General features: G+C 54.8%; 2 protein-coding genes across 2 annotated transcripts; both read right to left on the bottom strand.

The window, feature by feature from the left end:
• Positions 1-510: 510 nt before the first annotated feature.
• Positions 511-7,152, bottom strand: VAMP5 (vesicle associated membrane protein 5). Its single transcript, XM_006750849.3, has 3 exons — positions 7,019-7,152; positions 1,424-1,561; positions 511-957 (listed from the first exon to the last, which is right to left on the bottom strand). Exons 1-3 carry the CDS (start codon positions 7,019-7,021, stop codon positions 748-750), a joined length of 351 nt encoding a protein of 116 aa, XP_006750912.2. The 5' UTR covers positions 7,022-7,152; the 3' UTR covers positions 511-747.
• Positions 7,153-9,023: 1,871 nt separating this feature from the next.
• VAMP8 (vesicle associated membrane protein 8) lies at positions 9,024-12,606 on the bottom strand. The gene is made up of 3 exons (XM_031022172.2): positions 12,429-12,606; positions 10,772-10,930; positions 9,024-9,464 (listed from the first exon to the last, which is right to left on the bottom strand). Exons 1-3 carry the CDS (start codon positions 12,429-12,431, stop codon positions 9,321-9,323), a joined length of 306 nt encoding a protein of 101 aa, XP_030878032.1. The 5' UTR covers positions 12,432-12,606; the 3' UTR covers positions 9,024-9,320.
• Between the last annotated feature and the right edge of the window lie 1,411 nt (positions 12,607-14,017).

Genomic DNA, 14,017 nt, shown 5'->3' with positions numbered 1-14,017 from the left:
CTTCAGCTCAGGTCATGATCCCAGGATCCCGGGACTCCGGGACCATGACCTGAGCCGAAGGCAGTCGCCCAACCAACTGAGCCACCCAGGCGCCCCTAAAATCTTTTTTTTTTTTTTTAAGTGAGAGCCTTGTGAGATAAAAAACCTTTGAGGTGCTTTCCTCTTCTGGAGTTCTATTCTGAGCATCCTCAAGACATCAGAAAAAGAATAGAGTTCATTCTGAAGGAAACAGGCTCAGAGGGCCCTGGTTGTGAAGGGTCTGGTTTGGGAGCCACTCTGTCTTTGCACCTGCACTCCAGAAGGATCTGTCTGGGTAGGGTTGGATCAAGTACAGAAGGAAAAGGAAAGGGGCCACCTCCCAGGGGTGAAGTCCTTCTACCGACTTTTTAAGCAACCCCAAGAGTGGAGGCAGAGCAGGATGAACCAACATGGAGAGCTTCACACTCACATACACACACACATACACACACATACACACACACACACACCAGCTTTTAACCAAGCAGCAACTTTTAACCAAACAGCAGCTTTTACTGAGCTCCAAGTGGGGCCGGCCTGGCAGTGGCCAGTGCAGCAGGCTGCCCGCAAGGGCCAGTCTGTGGCGTGGTAGGCGATGCAAAGGTGCACATATCAGGGTTGCTCTTCAGTGCTCAGTTGGGTGGCTCAGATGGGAGCAAACGCCAGGGTTCTCTGGAGACCAGGACCAGCCAGTGCGGCCACGCGGCCTCTCCTCCAGGCCCGGCTGGGTCAGTCCCCAGGCCCTGAGGCAACGCCTGCGTCCTGGGCCTGTGGGGCACTGCTGCCCCCACTGCCCTGTGGGAGAAAGATGGCCAGCAGCACAATCAGGAGGACGAGCAGGCCACCGCCCACCACCAGCCCCAAGTAGATCCGGCAACGAATGTTCTCCCAGCGCTTCTTCTGGGCCAGGGTCTTGGTTGTCTTGCTGAAGGCTGAGCTCTGTGAACATCCCCAGACACAGGGTGGGAGTTAGTGGTTTCCCCGGAACCCCAGGGCCAGGTTCTCCCAACCCCCCACCGCCCCCCGACCCCAGCAAGGCCTAATTTGTATCTTCCCAGCCTCTCTGCTCCCCTTCTCCACATCGCCCACCCTGGGACCCTCCCAACCTGACTCCTGGTCTCAGACACTGTGTAGCCCTGGACTCGCACCCCTACAGGCTCACGCCCAGTTAACAATACCAGCCCTCAACCTTCAGGAAGGTCCACGGCTTCAAACCAAGGACTTTTGACTTCATGAGGCCTATCTGGAGCTAATCTAGGCTACAAACCCATAGGTCCCACACTGGCCCTCAGGCAAGCCTCAGGCCCCACCAAGGGCCTGGAGACCCTGAGCACAGCCTGAGAACTCTCTCTGAGGACTCCCCCTGGCCTCTCCCACCCCATCCCTGCTTCCCCAGGCCTCACACCATGTCCAGCAGTTGGTCTGAACGCTGCTCCAGTTCCGCCAGTTTCCCATCGCGCTCCAGGACCTTGTCAAAGTTGTTGAGCATGATTTCTGTCACTTCATCCGCCTGCCGCTGGCACCGTTCCAACTCTGTCCCTGCCTGGGCACCAAGCCCAAGGTCAGAACCACATGAGGCCCCCAGCCGGCCCTCATCTGATCCTGAGACCTAGAGGTCTCCTTGTCCCTGCTGTGTGTGGGGGGGGCGTGTATGGGTAGGGCGAATAGCATCTTTCAGGTAAGGGTATGATATGTATAGAGTGAAGGACTGGTCTCCTGAGTGTGTGTGGCATGCCTCTGATCTCACAGATTCCTCTCTGTGCCCATCAAGGCAGGTCCTAGGTCAGCCTTGGCTACAGCATCTCAGTTTCCTCTAAGATGCCCCCGGATGGAAACTTCCCAGGATCTCACCCCACCCCTGCCCCACAAAGCAGATACTTTCCTCACCTGCTCTAGGATGACTTCTACCCTGGGCTTTGGACCACCATGCATCATAACCTCTGCCTAACCCCACAGACACACAGAAACCAACTGAAAAGATCAGACCTCCTTCTGACTGGTCAGGCCAGTTCTGCCTCCTGACATGACCCTACTCCCACATCAGTGCTCAAAATTGATTCCCTGTCTGCCTGGAAACCTCAGCCTCCTTGGCCTCTGGCCTCAGCCTTCCAGCTACCCAGGATCTTCCCTGGGGTCCAACTCACAGAGATGAGACCAACTCTTAGACCTCTCAGCTTTAGCAGCAACCACACCTGACAAAAGAACCCAGCTCATTTCAGAGGACTAAGAAGGGAGGCGCAGGGTCCAAGCGTGGGAGGGGTGGGGAGTGCTGAGAGAACAGGGGAGAAGAGAGCGTGTGTCACAAGCAAGAAAGGGACTGGGCTTTGGACACAGGCAACTGAGAGAGACCCAAGGCAGGAGGCCCCAGTAAGAGCTGGAAGTCCAGGAGCAGGTCCAGGGATGAGCAGCTGAATCCCAGCAGATTCACAAACCACAGCAGCTCCCTCCTCCCAGCCTAGTCCGCTGCAGCCCATCCCTGTTCTCATCTCCTCCCCACAGAGCACTGGCCAAGCTCCTTTTCCTGCCAGACCACATTGCCCATTGTCTGCAACAGACATTTTGGCACTTGACTGAATTCCACTTAAAACCAGAGAAAGGGGAAAGATCTGGTGGTCACAGAGGGCCACTCCTACTCAGGCAAGAATTCACATTCAGGATCCTTGCAGCTGCCTTGCACACAGCCTGCAAGCATTCCCAGTATATGAGTCCTATCTCCCCAACTGGACCACAAGCCCCAGAGGAAGGGACTACCTTTGTCTGCTCCCATCCCGGTGGCCCAGGGGGGCCAGCACAGTGCTGACCATTACAAGGACTCAGTGAGTGGGTCAATCGCATTATAGCTCATCCAAAAGCAACTCTTATTTTCAAGGGATGTCATCCCAGTGTGTTTATCCAGCCCAGCAGGAGTTTCGAGGGGCAGGCATCTGAAACCCAAGTAGGTCAATATTTACCCATGAACTAGAAAAGCAACCTGCTTGGAGAGGGGCAGGCAAACCATGCCAGAGGGGTGCACTCCCAGGCTGGGGAGCAGTGACCGGGGAGCAAGGAGCAATAATGCCGAGAGCAGGGGGGCTGCGCTCATCTGTACATTGTCCTCAGTCAGCCATCATCAGCACTATTCTCACTACCGTGGTAGTCAACAAACTCCCACGGCCCATGTCCACACAGTCCCAGGCATCCCCACCTTCATAATGCGCCAGGGCCAAAACCTGAGAATGGGCAAAGCTTCCAAATGACAATCACGGCTAGAGGTTGGTGGGATGCTGAATATTATTTTTTCCGCTATGAAAACCACAGCTGTTGTTCTCTGATGCTCCAACACGGGATGGCACTGGGTCACATTCTCCAGGAGACCTGGCTGTGCTTCCTGCTGCGAAGCCAGGCCTGTCCGGGCTGAGGTGGGACCGGGCCAAAATGAACACATTCGCTCCAGGGAACACAGAGGCCTCAGGCTTAACCCCCTGGCCCTCCTTGGCCTCCCTGAACCAGAGGAGAAAGGATACTACATGCACAGGTCTCTGCTGGCACGGGGAGAAATGAAGAACTACAGGATGGGGATGGAGGTAAGGGACCAGGGGACCGGGCCACGCTCCGTCCAGCCGTAGTGAACTCGGCATAGTGCCTGGCACACAGTGGACACGGGGAAAAAACATTTCTGAATGCGTTGTGCCTGTTCCTAAGAAGCTCACTATAGGCTGGGGGAAAGGGACATATGTGACACGGGTAGGGAAGAGTGGAGGGTTGTGCGGTGAGGTGCCAACGCTGAGGGTCGGAGCCCCCCTCAGAGAGCGGATTCCCCGGGGGGAGGAGCCCTTGCAGGACGGGGCGGAGCTGGGGCATTCCGCAGGGACAGACCGGGCCGAGGGTAAGGGCGGAGGGGCAGGGTGGGGCCAGCGAACACACAGAATGGAAGTCCAGAAGAAGACACTCACTTGGACGGAAGACTGGAACAAGACCTAGTGTAGACTTCTGAGCCCAGGGGGACAGCGGAGGGGGGCTTCAGAGTAATTTCTCTAGGGACGCCTGGGTGCCTCAGTCGGTGAAGCATCTGCCTTCGGCTCAGGTCATGATCACATGGTCCTGGGATGGAGCCCCGCATCCGGCTCCCTGCTCAGTGGGGAACCTGCTTCTCCCTCTGCCTGCCGCTCCCCCTGTTTGTGCTCTGTGTGTGTGTGTGTGTGTGTGTGTGTCAAATAAATAAAGCATAGAGACGAAGGGGGGCTGAGAGGGGTGCATCGCAGCCCTGCCTGGGGTCTGCAGGGCTGAGGGGGCGCGGTGGAGTGCGGAGCAGCCGCGTGGTTGGCAGACAGGGGGTGGCAGTTACACGGGAAATGTTCTCCACAGACCATTACCCTCTGTACAGAATATCCCACCTACAACCCTCAAATAGTTCCGGTGTTTCAAGGCCACATACCCTTGGTTCCTCTGAAAACAAAGCTCTCCCAACCTCCCTGTCCTAACTCTCCTGTCTCCCTTCTCTCCTGGCGGGTGCCAAACAAACCCTGTTGCAGCTGTCACCACTGTCCTAGTCACAGGACAGGGGGCAGCGAAGGGGTGTACCAGCTCCTTCCTAGGTCAGCATTCACCTGAGCTCAGAGCTAAGGGCCGGGGCTCTGCACTGCAGCCCTGGTTCCCTCAAATCTTGCCTTTGCCCCTCACCTACTACGAGACCTTTCCGACCCTCCACTTCCTCATCTGTAAAGTGGCGACAAGAATGATATCTACCACGTTAGCTAACGCATGTGACCTGTTACAAAGTGCTTAGCACAATCCCTGACACATACTAAATGCTCAGTAAATAATAGCTATTATTGTGGATGGAGCCAAAGTTTCCCTTGCTGATTTTTTTTTTTTTAAGCAATCAGATCTCAAGAACTGTTCAATACCTGTGATCAATAAAACCTCTTAAATAATTTTACAAAATACCCAGACAAGCAAGCTCTTCCTTATTGCAAACGTGTGCCCTTGTCTCTAACCTAAATACAGAACATCACCTGGGCCTTCAATAACCTGCATGGAGTTTATGTCCTCCAGGCACTGCAGGCTGTTGAGAAGGTTCTAGGTCTTGACGGTGAACACAGCCACCATCCAATGGGCACATACTCTGAGCTAAGCACAGTGCCTGCTGTTTGTTCACCTGATCTTATTTAATCTTCGCAACAATCCACTGAAGGCATGCTATTATCCCAGTTTTATAAAAAACTGAGGCTCAGAGGGGTTGAATCACCTGTCCAAGGTCATACAGCCAGTAAGTAGACGATCCGGGAGTGGAACCAGTGTAGACTCCAAGAATCACATTCTTAACCACGGTGCTAAAGTGAATGCAGGTAAAGGGGGGTCAAGTCCTTTAGCTGGCTGGCCAAAGACTCCCCAGACTTTTTAATGACAAGTTGACACAAGTCAACTTGTGTGCTATATGAGGGAAGCCCGTGGCTCAAATCCCACATTCACTGGACAGTGCAGGAGAGAGGACCATCTATAGGATGAATGAATTCAAGCCCTTACCCATTCAGGTTTCATCTTTCCCATCACTATTTACTCCTGCTCTCTGCCCTATACCGGTCACCACATCCGGCACAGAGGAAATGCCCAAGAAATGCTTGTTGACTGAATGAATCAGAGGAGAGGACGAGGAAGAAAGACCAGGCAGGGAAACGGGTGGGAAGAAGAAAGGGAAAGAGGTGGTGCCAGAGAAAGGGGCAGGTGTGAAAGAAACAGAGGGATGGGGCCAGGAGCCGGGAGGGGAGAAAAATCAAGGTACCCCCGCCCCCCAGGCTCTGATCCACTGTTGGCCTCAGATGAAGCCCCATAAATTATCCTGGCCTCAGCCTTCACTTCAGGAGTTTCCTCTTCTCCCCAAGTGCTCAAGGCTGACTGGAAGCCCACCCCTAGCCCTGCCCGATCCCTTGCCCTGCATGCTGGGAAGTGGGCTCGGAGCTTTGTCCCATTCTTGGAGCCTCCCTCAGTTTCCTGGCGTGGCCTTAGAGCTCAGTGCAACCTTCCTGCCCCGCTTCCTCTTCCTGCCTCTGGTTCCCTAGAGATGAGGCCATCCAGGCATCATGACCCCCAGCCAGGCCACATCCATCACACCTCTGCCAGTTTCTCCAGGGCAGAAGCTTAAAGCACCAAGCCTGCTTCCTGCCCAGCCTATCTTCCTAGGAGTCCAGGGATGGAGGAAAGCTACTGGCACGTCCTGTTGCTGACACCTTTGCCTTAGAGATGGCAAGTGGGGACACAGGCCAGAGTCTGCGGCTGGAGTGGGGGATGACTCACCTCAAGAATGTGTCCCTCGGTAGAGGTTAGGAGAGAGCCAGGACTGTGCCATAGTCTGATAACTTCAGGGGAACTTTTATGGTGAACATCTCCCTTTATCTCTCCGCAGGGAAAGGAGTATGCCCTCCAATACCCTGCCACGGCGCTGGCAAGGCCTCTACCACCCCATCTGCTCAGGTTTCCAACTCCCGGGCCACACTTGGCTTCTCACGGCTCCGGGCAGGGCTGAAGAGGTCATCACATTACCTACCACTCCTGAGGAGCAGGTTCTGGGTGCCAGGCAGGGCTCTGCCATTGTATCTCTCTTAACCTCGCAAGGACCCAGTGAATCAGGTATTGCTGACCCCACTTCACAGATGCGGAAAAGAAGGCTCGGGAAGGTTAAGTGACTGGCCCGGGGTCACAGAGCCAGTAAGTGGCCACCACCAGGATCTCAGCCCGGAGTCTGACTCCGAAGGCCGGGCTCCTAACCACTTGGCTCAGGGAAGGGGGAAGCCGGAGTCATGCACACTGCGCGCAGGCGGCCAAACTTCCCCTTCCCAGCCTGCGCGCCCCGGGGGACCCCATCCGGCTCCTGGCCGCGGCCACCTCACGGTGGGGGGGGTGTGGGGGGACCGGCGCGGGTCCCGGACGACACCCCAGCCCTCGGACTTCAGCCTCCGGCCGCGCACCCCCACATCGCCCTCTGCCCCCCGTCCGGCCGGCTCCGCCCCGCCCGGGCCCTCACCATAGCTGCTGCCGCCGCCTCGCCAGCTCGGGCTCTTCTGTCGCCCAGCGGCCGCGGTGCCAGATACCCGGGAGGAAGCGGAGGGGCGGGGCCGCGGCCGGCGGGGGCGGGGGGCGCGCCTGCCCGGAGCCCGGACCCGGACCGCCGCAAAGCGAAAGCTGCCGGCACCCCGCCCGGCTTCGCACGGCTCCCCCAGCCTCCGGAACGGAGGGCCTCACGCCTGAGCAGCCTGGTGCTCGCGCTGCACGCTGGCCACACGTCGGGGGCCCAATCTGTGACCCGGGCACAGTGGAGTGGGCTCCGGAGCGGAGGTATCGCTCGTTCCACGAGCCTCTGTATCGGTGCTGACGCTGGGCACTGTGCTAGAGACGCCTCGAACAGCCAGCCGGGCCGGGTCTTTGCCACCTGGGTGAGTGCATTCACCGGTAACCCAAACCCAAACTCGACTCCCCGAAGAAAAGTTTAGAACGAAAGAAACTATTCGCAATCAACATTGTGAATGCACTACCTGCCGCTGAATTGTATATTTCGAAAATGGTACCACTGTCTGTTACAGTTGTATGTACACTTATACAATGTATGTTGTGTGAACAGACCCCCAGGGAGAAGGTGCTAGTTCTGGCTTTTCTGTATTTCCTCTTCACCACAAGGGCAGCTGCAGCCCTGCCCTCATATGACCCTGCTCCTCAGTGGGAGGGAGGATGGGCGAAGCCACCCCTCCAGAGCCTTCCTGAGCTGAATCTACCCATTCTCCCCCTCTCCTCTGCAGGGGAGTCTGAGACACCTGTTCTCTACCCCACCCCATGCCACCCCCACCATCTCAACTGTGGCCCCTCTTGGGGAAGGGGGTTGAGGGCTTCCCTCCTTGAGTTGAACCGTGACAGTACAGCCCACATTCCCACCCTGGGCCATCTAGATCCCAAGGAAGAGGTCTCCCCCCAGTTCTGTGGACTTTGAGTCCAGGAATGACCTGAGGAGAGAAGATGATCACAGTCTGATATAGGACAAAGTCTGCCCTGAGGGCTTTTCTGTGCCTTTTTTTTTTTTTTTCCTCCCTGGTTTTCAGAGTATGATTCCAGAACCTGACTTGCCAGGAGTCGTCCCAAATCTTGTCTCCCAACCCTATCCCTTCTATACAGGTTGTTTTCAATATTGGAAAGCCCACGGGAGAAACAGGGACAGAGAGGGCAAGAATCCTTTCCCCAAACCAAGACAGGAAAGAGTGACAATGAGGTGGAACCTGGTGGGGAGGAGAGAAGCTCAAAGACAAAGAGGCCCATTGTACATGGAGGGGAAGGAGGGCCATAGGCCCTGTCCTGTGACACTGACTGGGCCCAGCCACGAGCCGTGAGGAGAGATGCTCGCTCCCTCAGCTGAGACCCGGAGGCCCTGCTAAGTCCCAAAAGGGCAGGGGCAGACAAAAGACAAATAGAACTTTGCAGAACCAGGGGCGCCTGGCTGGCTCAGTCGGAAGAACATGTGACTCTTAATTTCAGGGTCGTGTGTTCAAGCCCCATGTTGGGTGTAGAGATTACTTAAATTTAACAATTAAAATAAATAAATAAATAAAAAGAACTTTGCAGAACCAAAAAGGAAAAGTGGCCCAGTTCCTCCAACCCCTCACTCTTGACTGCAACAGGGCCACAGAAGAGAGATGGAAAGAGGCCCTTGCCTGTCTCGGCTAACACTTCCAGCAGAAAAGTAATAAAAGGACATGGCAAGACCCCAGGGGGCACTCTTAGGAGTGTTGCATACCACCCTAAAATGGTTTTGATTTTTCCACATGCCGAGAGCCTCAAAAAATTCTGGTTCTTAAGACCTGTGACAAAGAATGGAAAATAGAGAAGGATGGGGAGACTCCATCTTTCTTCTCCAAACTTACACTCTCCACCCCTCCAACCATGGGTCCTCAAATAGGAGAATCTCAGCCAGAGGGTGTCCCCAGGGAGAAAAGAAATAGAAGAGCCAAAGGCAAAATGGAAGGGGAGAAATTACCTCACATGTGTAGGGATACTGAAAGGTCTTTATTGCCCACCGGCCACCATCAGTTTCCCAGCCCCAGGCTGGGCCTTCTGGGGTCTCTCCAACCAACTCTGAAGGCCCATGAAACATAGCCACAGTCCAGCTCTCTCCTTCCAGGGGGGCCAAGGTGCCTCGGGCAGACAGTGTGGCAGAGGGGCCTCAGAGTGAAGGGCGGGAGGACGCAGCAGCACTCCCTGCAGGCAATGATGGGAGAGAGGGCCCTTTTTGGCACCCACGATGGAGGGTTGCCCTGAAGAGGAGGGTGGGGGCGAGGGGCTCTCTAGGTTGGGATGGCATGGGTGGCAAAGAGCACAATGAAGAGGATGATGATAAAAACAGTCACGCAGATGAGGACAATCATCTTCACGTTCTTCCACCAGAACTTCCGGGCCACCTTCTGCGATGTGGTCTTGAAGTGCTCCGACTGTTGGGGACAAGGCAGAGTGAACCAGTGCCTCCTTCCACCGGAACAAGAGGACAAACAGAGGCCCACATGCTATCCATCCCAATATTTAAGTGAGCAGTTGAGGGAACAGACTGTTACACAAAAAAACTATGCTGACCTTCTACCTTGACAGATACACCTTCATGACACTCTGATGGGCCAGGCTCAAATTTAGAATTCTTGGGCTTCCCTTGGCCCCCTGCCTTCCCTCTTCTCTTCTCACCCCTGAACCGTCACGCACATCGAGAGGCCTTTTACATATGCTCACACCCAAGGGTGCGACACTGTGCACAATCCGCCCTTGGGAGGGCACACACTGGGGCCGAGCAGCGCAAGCTCCAGGTGGCTGCATCTCCCTGGGTCCACGACTCCTTGCCCCATGGGGACCGCTGAAGCTGGAGGACAGGCCAGCGCAGCAGGGAGGCTGGAGGTGAGAGAAACTGCTACTCTTCCTCCTCAACTCGAGTTGCAGAAATTACATTTCCCTGGGCCGTGCTCCCCAGCCTAGGCTGTGGAAAGAAACACTAAGTCCGGGGGAGACTATACCCAAGATGACGCCCAGGACTCAGAAAGCCACAGTGTCTCTTCCTGTGGACATGGAACCTTAGCCTCCAACCTTTGTTGGACTATTCTGTTAGAGTTACTCCCTCCCTGAGCAGCTGGCTTCAGCCCCTGGCTGGAGAGAGAGAGAGAGAGAGAGAGGAATGAGGTCTAGCAGGATGTGTGGGAGATATTATTCTAGCCTTCAGCTAGCAGAGGACCCCTGGATCAAAGAATTTCACTGCTCTTCCCAGCTTCTTTTTAAAGCAGACTCAGCAAAACTCTAACAGTTTCCCGCCCCCCTGCCTAGTAACTCCTAGAGAAGGCCAAAGGCCCTAGGAGGATTTTCCAGAGCCAATATTTTTGTCCTGGGGAGGTCAGGTCCAAATGATTGTCAAGGGCAGCCTTCAAAGGGAAAAATTAGTTTCATGGGAGAGAAGCCTAAGAATGCGAGGGCTGACTGGGCCATCTTAGCTGTCTCAGAAAACGCCTCCAAGAGTCAGCCCCACCCATCTCCCTCCTTCCCCCCCGCCAGTCCTTGGAGCCATTCCCTGGACCCCAGTACCAATCAGTGGAGTACAGCAGAATCGAACTGGGGACTTGCTCGTCAATTCCCAAAACAAGTGAAAAGGCAGACTTCCCTCCTATGCATTTTGCCCCCAACACCACCAACCCCCCAAACCCCAACAATCCTCCCTCCCTCTCTTCCTCTACCCCCCACCCCAACTGTGGGCTCCCCATCTCACTGTGGCTTCCAGATCCTCTGTCTTGTTGCGGAGGTGTTCCAAGTTTTCTCCTCGGGCCAGGATCCGCTCCACATTCTGGGTCATAATATTCTTGACTCCCTCCACCTCGCTCTGCAGGTTCCGCACATGGTCATGTCCCCCACCTCCACTGGCCTCCTCCTGGGCAGCAACACAGGGGTTAATTAGGCCAAGTGGGGGAGGAACTGAGACTCAGCCTCAGAGGCCAGGGGAGGGGTAGGCCTGAGATGGACTTTAGCTTTTTTTAATGCCTCAACTGTTTACAAAGAGAATGTTTTCATGTATTACTCATGTAATCAAAAACAAATGCATTTTGAAGCCCCAGAAGGTGAGTACTGATGCTAGACAGACTAGATCAAGTCTCCTGTCAGGTTCTCCCGAGCCCCTGATGAGGAAAAGAAACACAGCCCTAAATCCCACTCCACGGTTGCCTCGCTCCTCCACAGGGGTCGGAGGACTGCTAAGCTGGCATCTCAGGATGGAGAAGCCCACCACTATTTACCAAAGGGTCCTCATTAAAAATATCTGTGCTGGCACAAGCCCCTCTCACTGCAAGACAGCAAGCAGCTGGCGGGCGCCTGGGTGGCTCAGTTAGTTAAGCGACTGCCTTCGGCTCAGGTCATGATCCTGGAGTCCTGGGATTGAGTCCCGCATCGGGCTCTCTGCTCGGCAGGGAGTCTGCTTCTCCCTCTGACCCTCCCCCTCTCATGCTCTCTCTCTCTCATTCTCTCTCTCAAATAAATAAATAAAATCTTAAAAAAAAAAAAAAAAAAGACAGCAAGCAGCTGGAGAGTAACAGCAACCAAGCTCCAAGGCCCCCCCAGCCCCCCCCCCCCCCGGAGGGCCATTGCGCCATGAACTTCTGCTTTTGCCAACACATAGCACCATGTGCAGGCACCAGGCCAGCCCGCCCTCCTTAAGCAGATATTAAATAAAACAGCAGCCTGGGTGTTGGGGGAAATGGAGGGCAAGTCTCCCTCTGGCTCATGATAAGGTTTTTGAACAGGGAGGGAAAAACCACTCTTAGGCTCCTCCCTCCCCGACCCACCCGACCTCCGAAACAGGCCAGGGAGCGTGGATCCAAACTAGATGGACTAACAGAGAACCAACTTCTGGTTCTTTTAGAAACCCTTAGCTTTCTTCCTCATGTTTAGAGAGAGGGGGCCGCCAGTTCCTGAGACTGGGCAGGGAGACGGATTCTTGGAGTTTCTATATAGAAATAAAGTGAAAGGCAGCCGCAGGACTGGAATGTGCCCCCGAGAACTTCGGAGGTGCTGCCCAGGGGTGTCATAACACCCGGTGGCCGGCGGGCTGGAGGAGGAGACGCAGGGCCTCTCAGCAACTCCCCGCCTGGAATTCGGATCCCCCCCTCCCAACACACACACATACCCTCACCGAAACCCTGCTCCGGGGCAGCACGGAGGTCAGGGGAGGGAGGGAGTAGGCCAGGAGCAGGAATACCCGTCCAGGCAGCTCGGAGCTTTACGCAGCCAAGTTGTCAAAGAAGAGCGGCCACAGTCAGCCCTGGCCCCGCGCTCTGACTTTGCCACCAGCTCCCCCGATCCCCGCCCTACCCACCCCCCCCAGCCCACTCTGACTCGTCTTTGAATCAGCCCCTTTCTGGTCGCAGCTCGCTCACCATGTCTCCCAGCGGCTCGGGCCTGTCCGCGACGGGGCTCGCCTAGTCTGTTTCCTCCCGGGCCGCCCTCGCTTCACTTCCTGCTTGCTCCAACTTTCAGCCTGCCCCCGCCCGCCTCGCATCCCGAGCCGCTCCAGCCTCACCTCCAGCAGGTTCCCCCAGGTAGGCGGGCACCCTCCGTCGCCCTCCCAGTCTCCTCCCAAACCAGGGCTCGGGCTTAAAGCCACAGGGCTCCCGGGCACCAAAGATCTTCTAACTCGTCAGGAACAAGAAAAGAAAGATCGAGCAGCCCTCCTAAGTTTCCTGAGGCTGGACCTCCTGATACAGAGAGGGAGGCTGTCTCCTTTTTCTTTTCTTTCTTTTTTTCTCTTTCTTTCTTTCTTTTTTTCCTTTCTTTCTTTCTTTCTTTCCTTCTTTCTTTCTTTCATGTCCTGAATATCTGATCTCAAATCTTAGAGACTGAAGTCAATTCTAAGTACCCCACCAGGGGTAGTTCACATGGAAACAGAACACAGATATGAAAATTTCTTGCTGGCAACCCCTGTTCCCATGTTCGTGGGTGGGCAGAAAGTATTAAAACCCCCAAAGGCTGGACTGCTGTGATCCGGGGCTATGGTGTCAGAAAGCTCTGGGTTACTAGCTCTGTGACCCTGAATGAACCTCTTTACCTCTCTGGGGCTTGCAGGTGCTAATGTTGACCTCAGAGGATGGTGGGGAGGGGTAAAAGGTTAGCACATGCAGTGTGCCTGGCACAGTGTCCGGGAGGAAGGCCTGTCCACTGTTGGAACCAGGAAATGCTGGCCTACCAGTCCCTTCTTTCCTTCCAGAGTTCAATAGTCCGTTCAGGACCCGCCATGAGGGATTGGTGAGCCCCGTGAGAAATGGTCAGAGACCTGCCCTATGGACAGAGAAGGGCCCCAGAGCAAAGGATTTTTCCACCACCTGGCTCCAGGCCACAGAAAATCTAGTCTTCCCAGATGGTATTTATTAAGACAGAACAATAACAGGGCCATGCAAAATGGAAGAAACATTCCTGTCCCATCCCAGAAGTATCAGTGTCAGTTCTAAGAGGGAAACGTCAGCTTCTCTAACACATACTTACTTAAAGGAATTAACAAATTTTGGACCTCTGTTTTGAGATGCTTTATTCTACTTTATAATGAAATCTTATCTCCAATTGGATAAGATTATTATATTTTGCAAGCCTGAAATTTGGTGGACAGTACCAGCCTGCTTTCCCAGAGAATGTGGCTGCCCCACTTCTCACCATCCTTAGAGGTGGGTCAGAATCCTTGATCTGTCCTTGTGCTGTCCAGTACAGTAGCCACTGACCACATGTGGCTGGTGAGCACTTGAACTGTGGCTAGTCTGAATTGAGAAGTGGTGGAAGAGTACACGCCGTATTTCTTTTTTTTTTCCTTAAGATTTATTTATTTGAGAGAGAGAGCACGCGCACACATGAAGGGGGAGGGGCAGAGGGAGAGGGAGAGAGAATCTCAAGCAGACTCCCCTCTGAGTGTGGCACCCTACACCAGGCCTCAATCTCATGACCCTGAGATCATGATCTGAGCCGAAATCAAGAGTGGGAT

Source organism: Leptonychotes weddellii, chromosome 10, assembly GCF_054177405.1.
Source record: "Leptonychotes weddellii isolate Sample4059 chromosome 10, ASM5417740v2, whole genome shotgun sequence".
Classification (NCBI taxonomy): Eukaryota; Metazoa; Chordata; class Mammalia; order Carnivora; family Phocidae; genus Leptonychotes; species Leptonychotes weddellii.
The sequence above is the reverse complement of the archived record's forward strand: the minus strand, read 5'-3'. Positions and strand labels throughout refer to the sequence as shown.

Coding starts and splice junctions, on each gene's coding strand:
- VAMP8 (XM_031022172.2), bottom strand. Junction 9,465..10,771: donor CAGAGGATCTGGAAGCCACA/GTGAGATGGGGA, acceptor TGTCCCCAACAG/TCGGAGCACTTCAAGACCAC.
- VAMP5 (XM_006750849.3), bottom strand. Junction 958..1,423: donor CAGACCAACTGCTGGACATG/GTGTGAGGCCTG, acceptor GGATGTTCACAG/AGCTCAGCCTTCAGCAAGAC.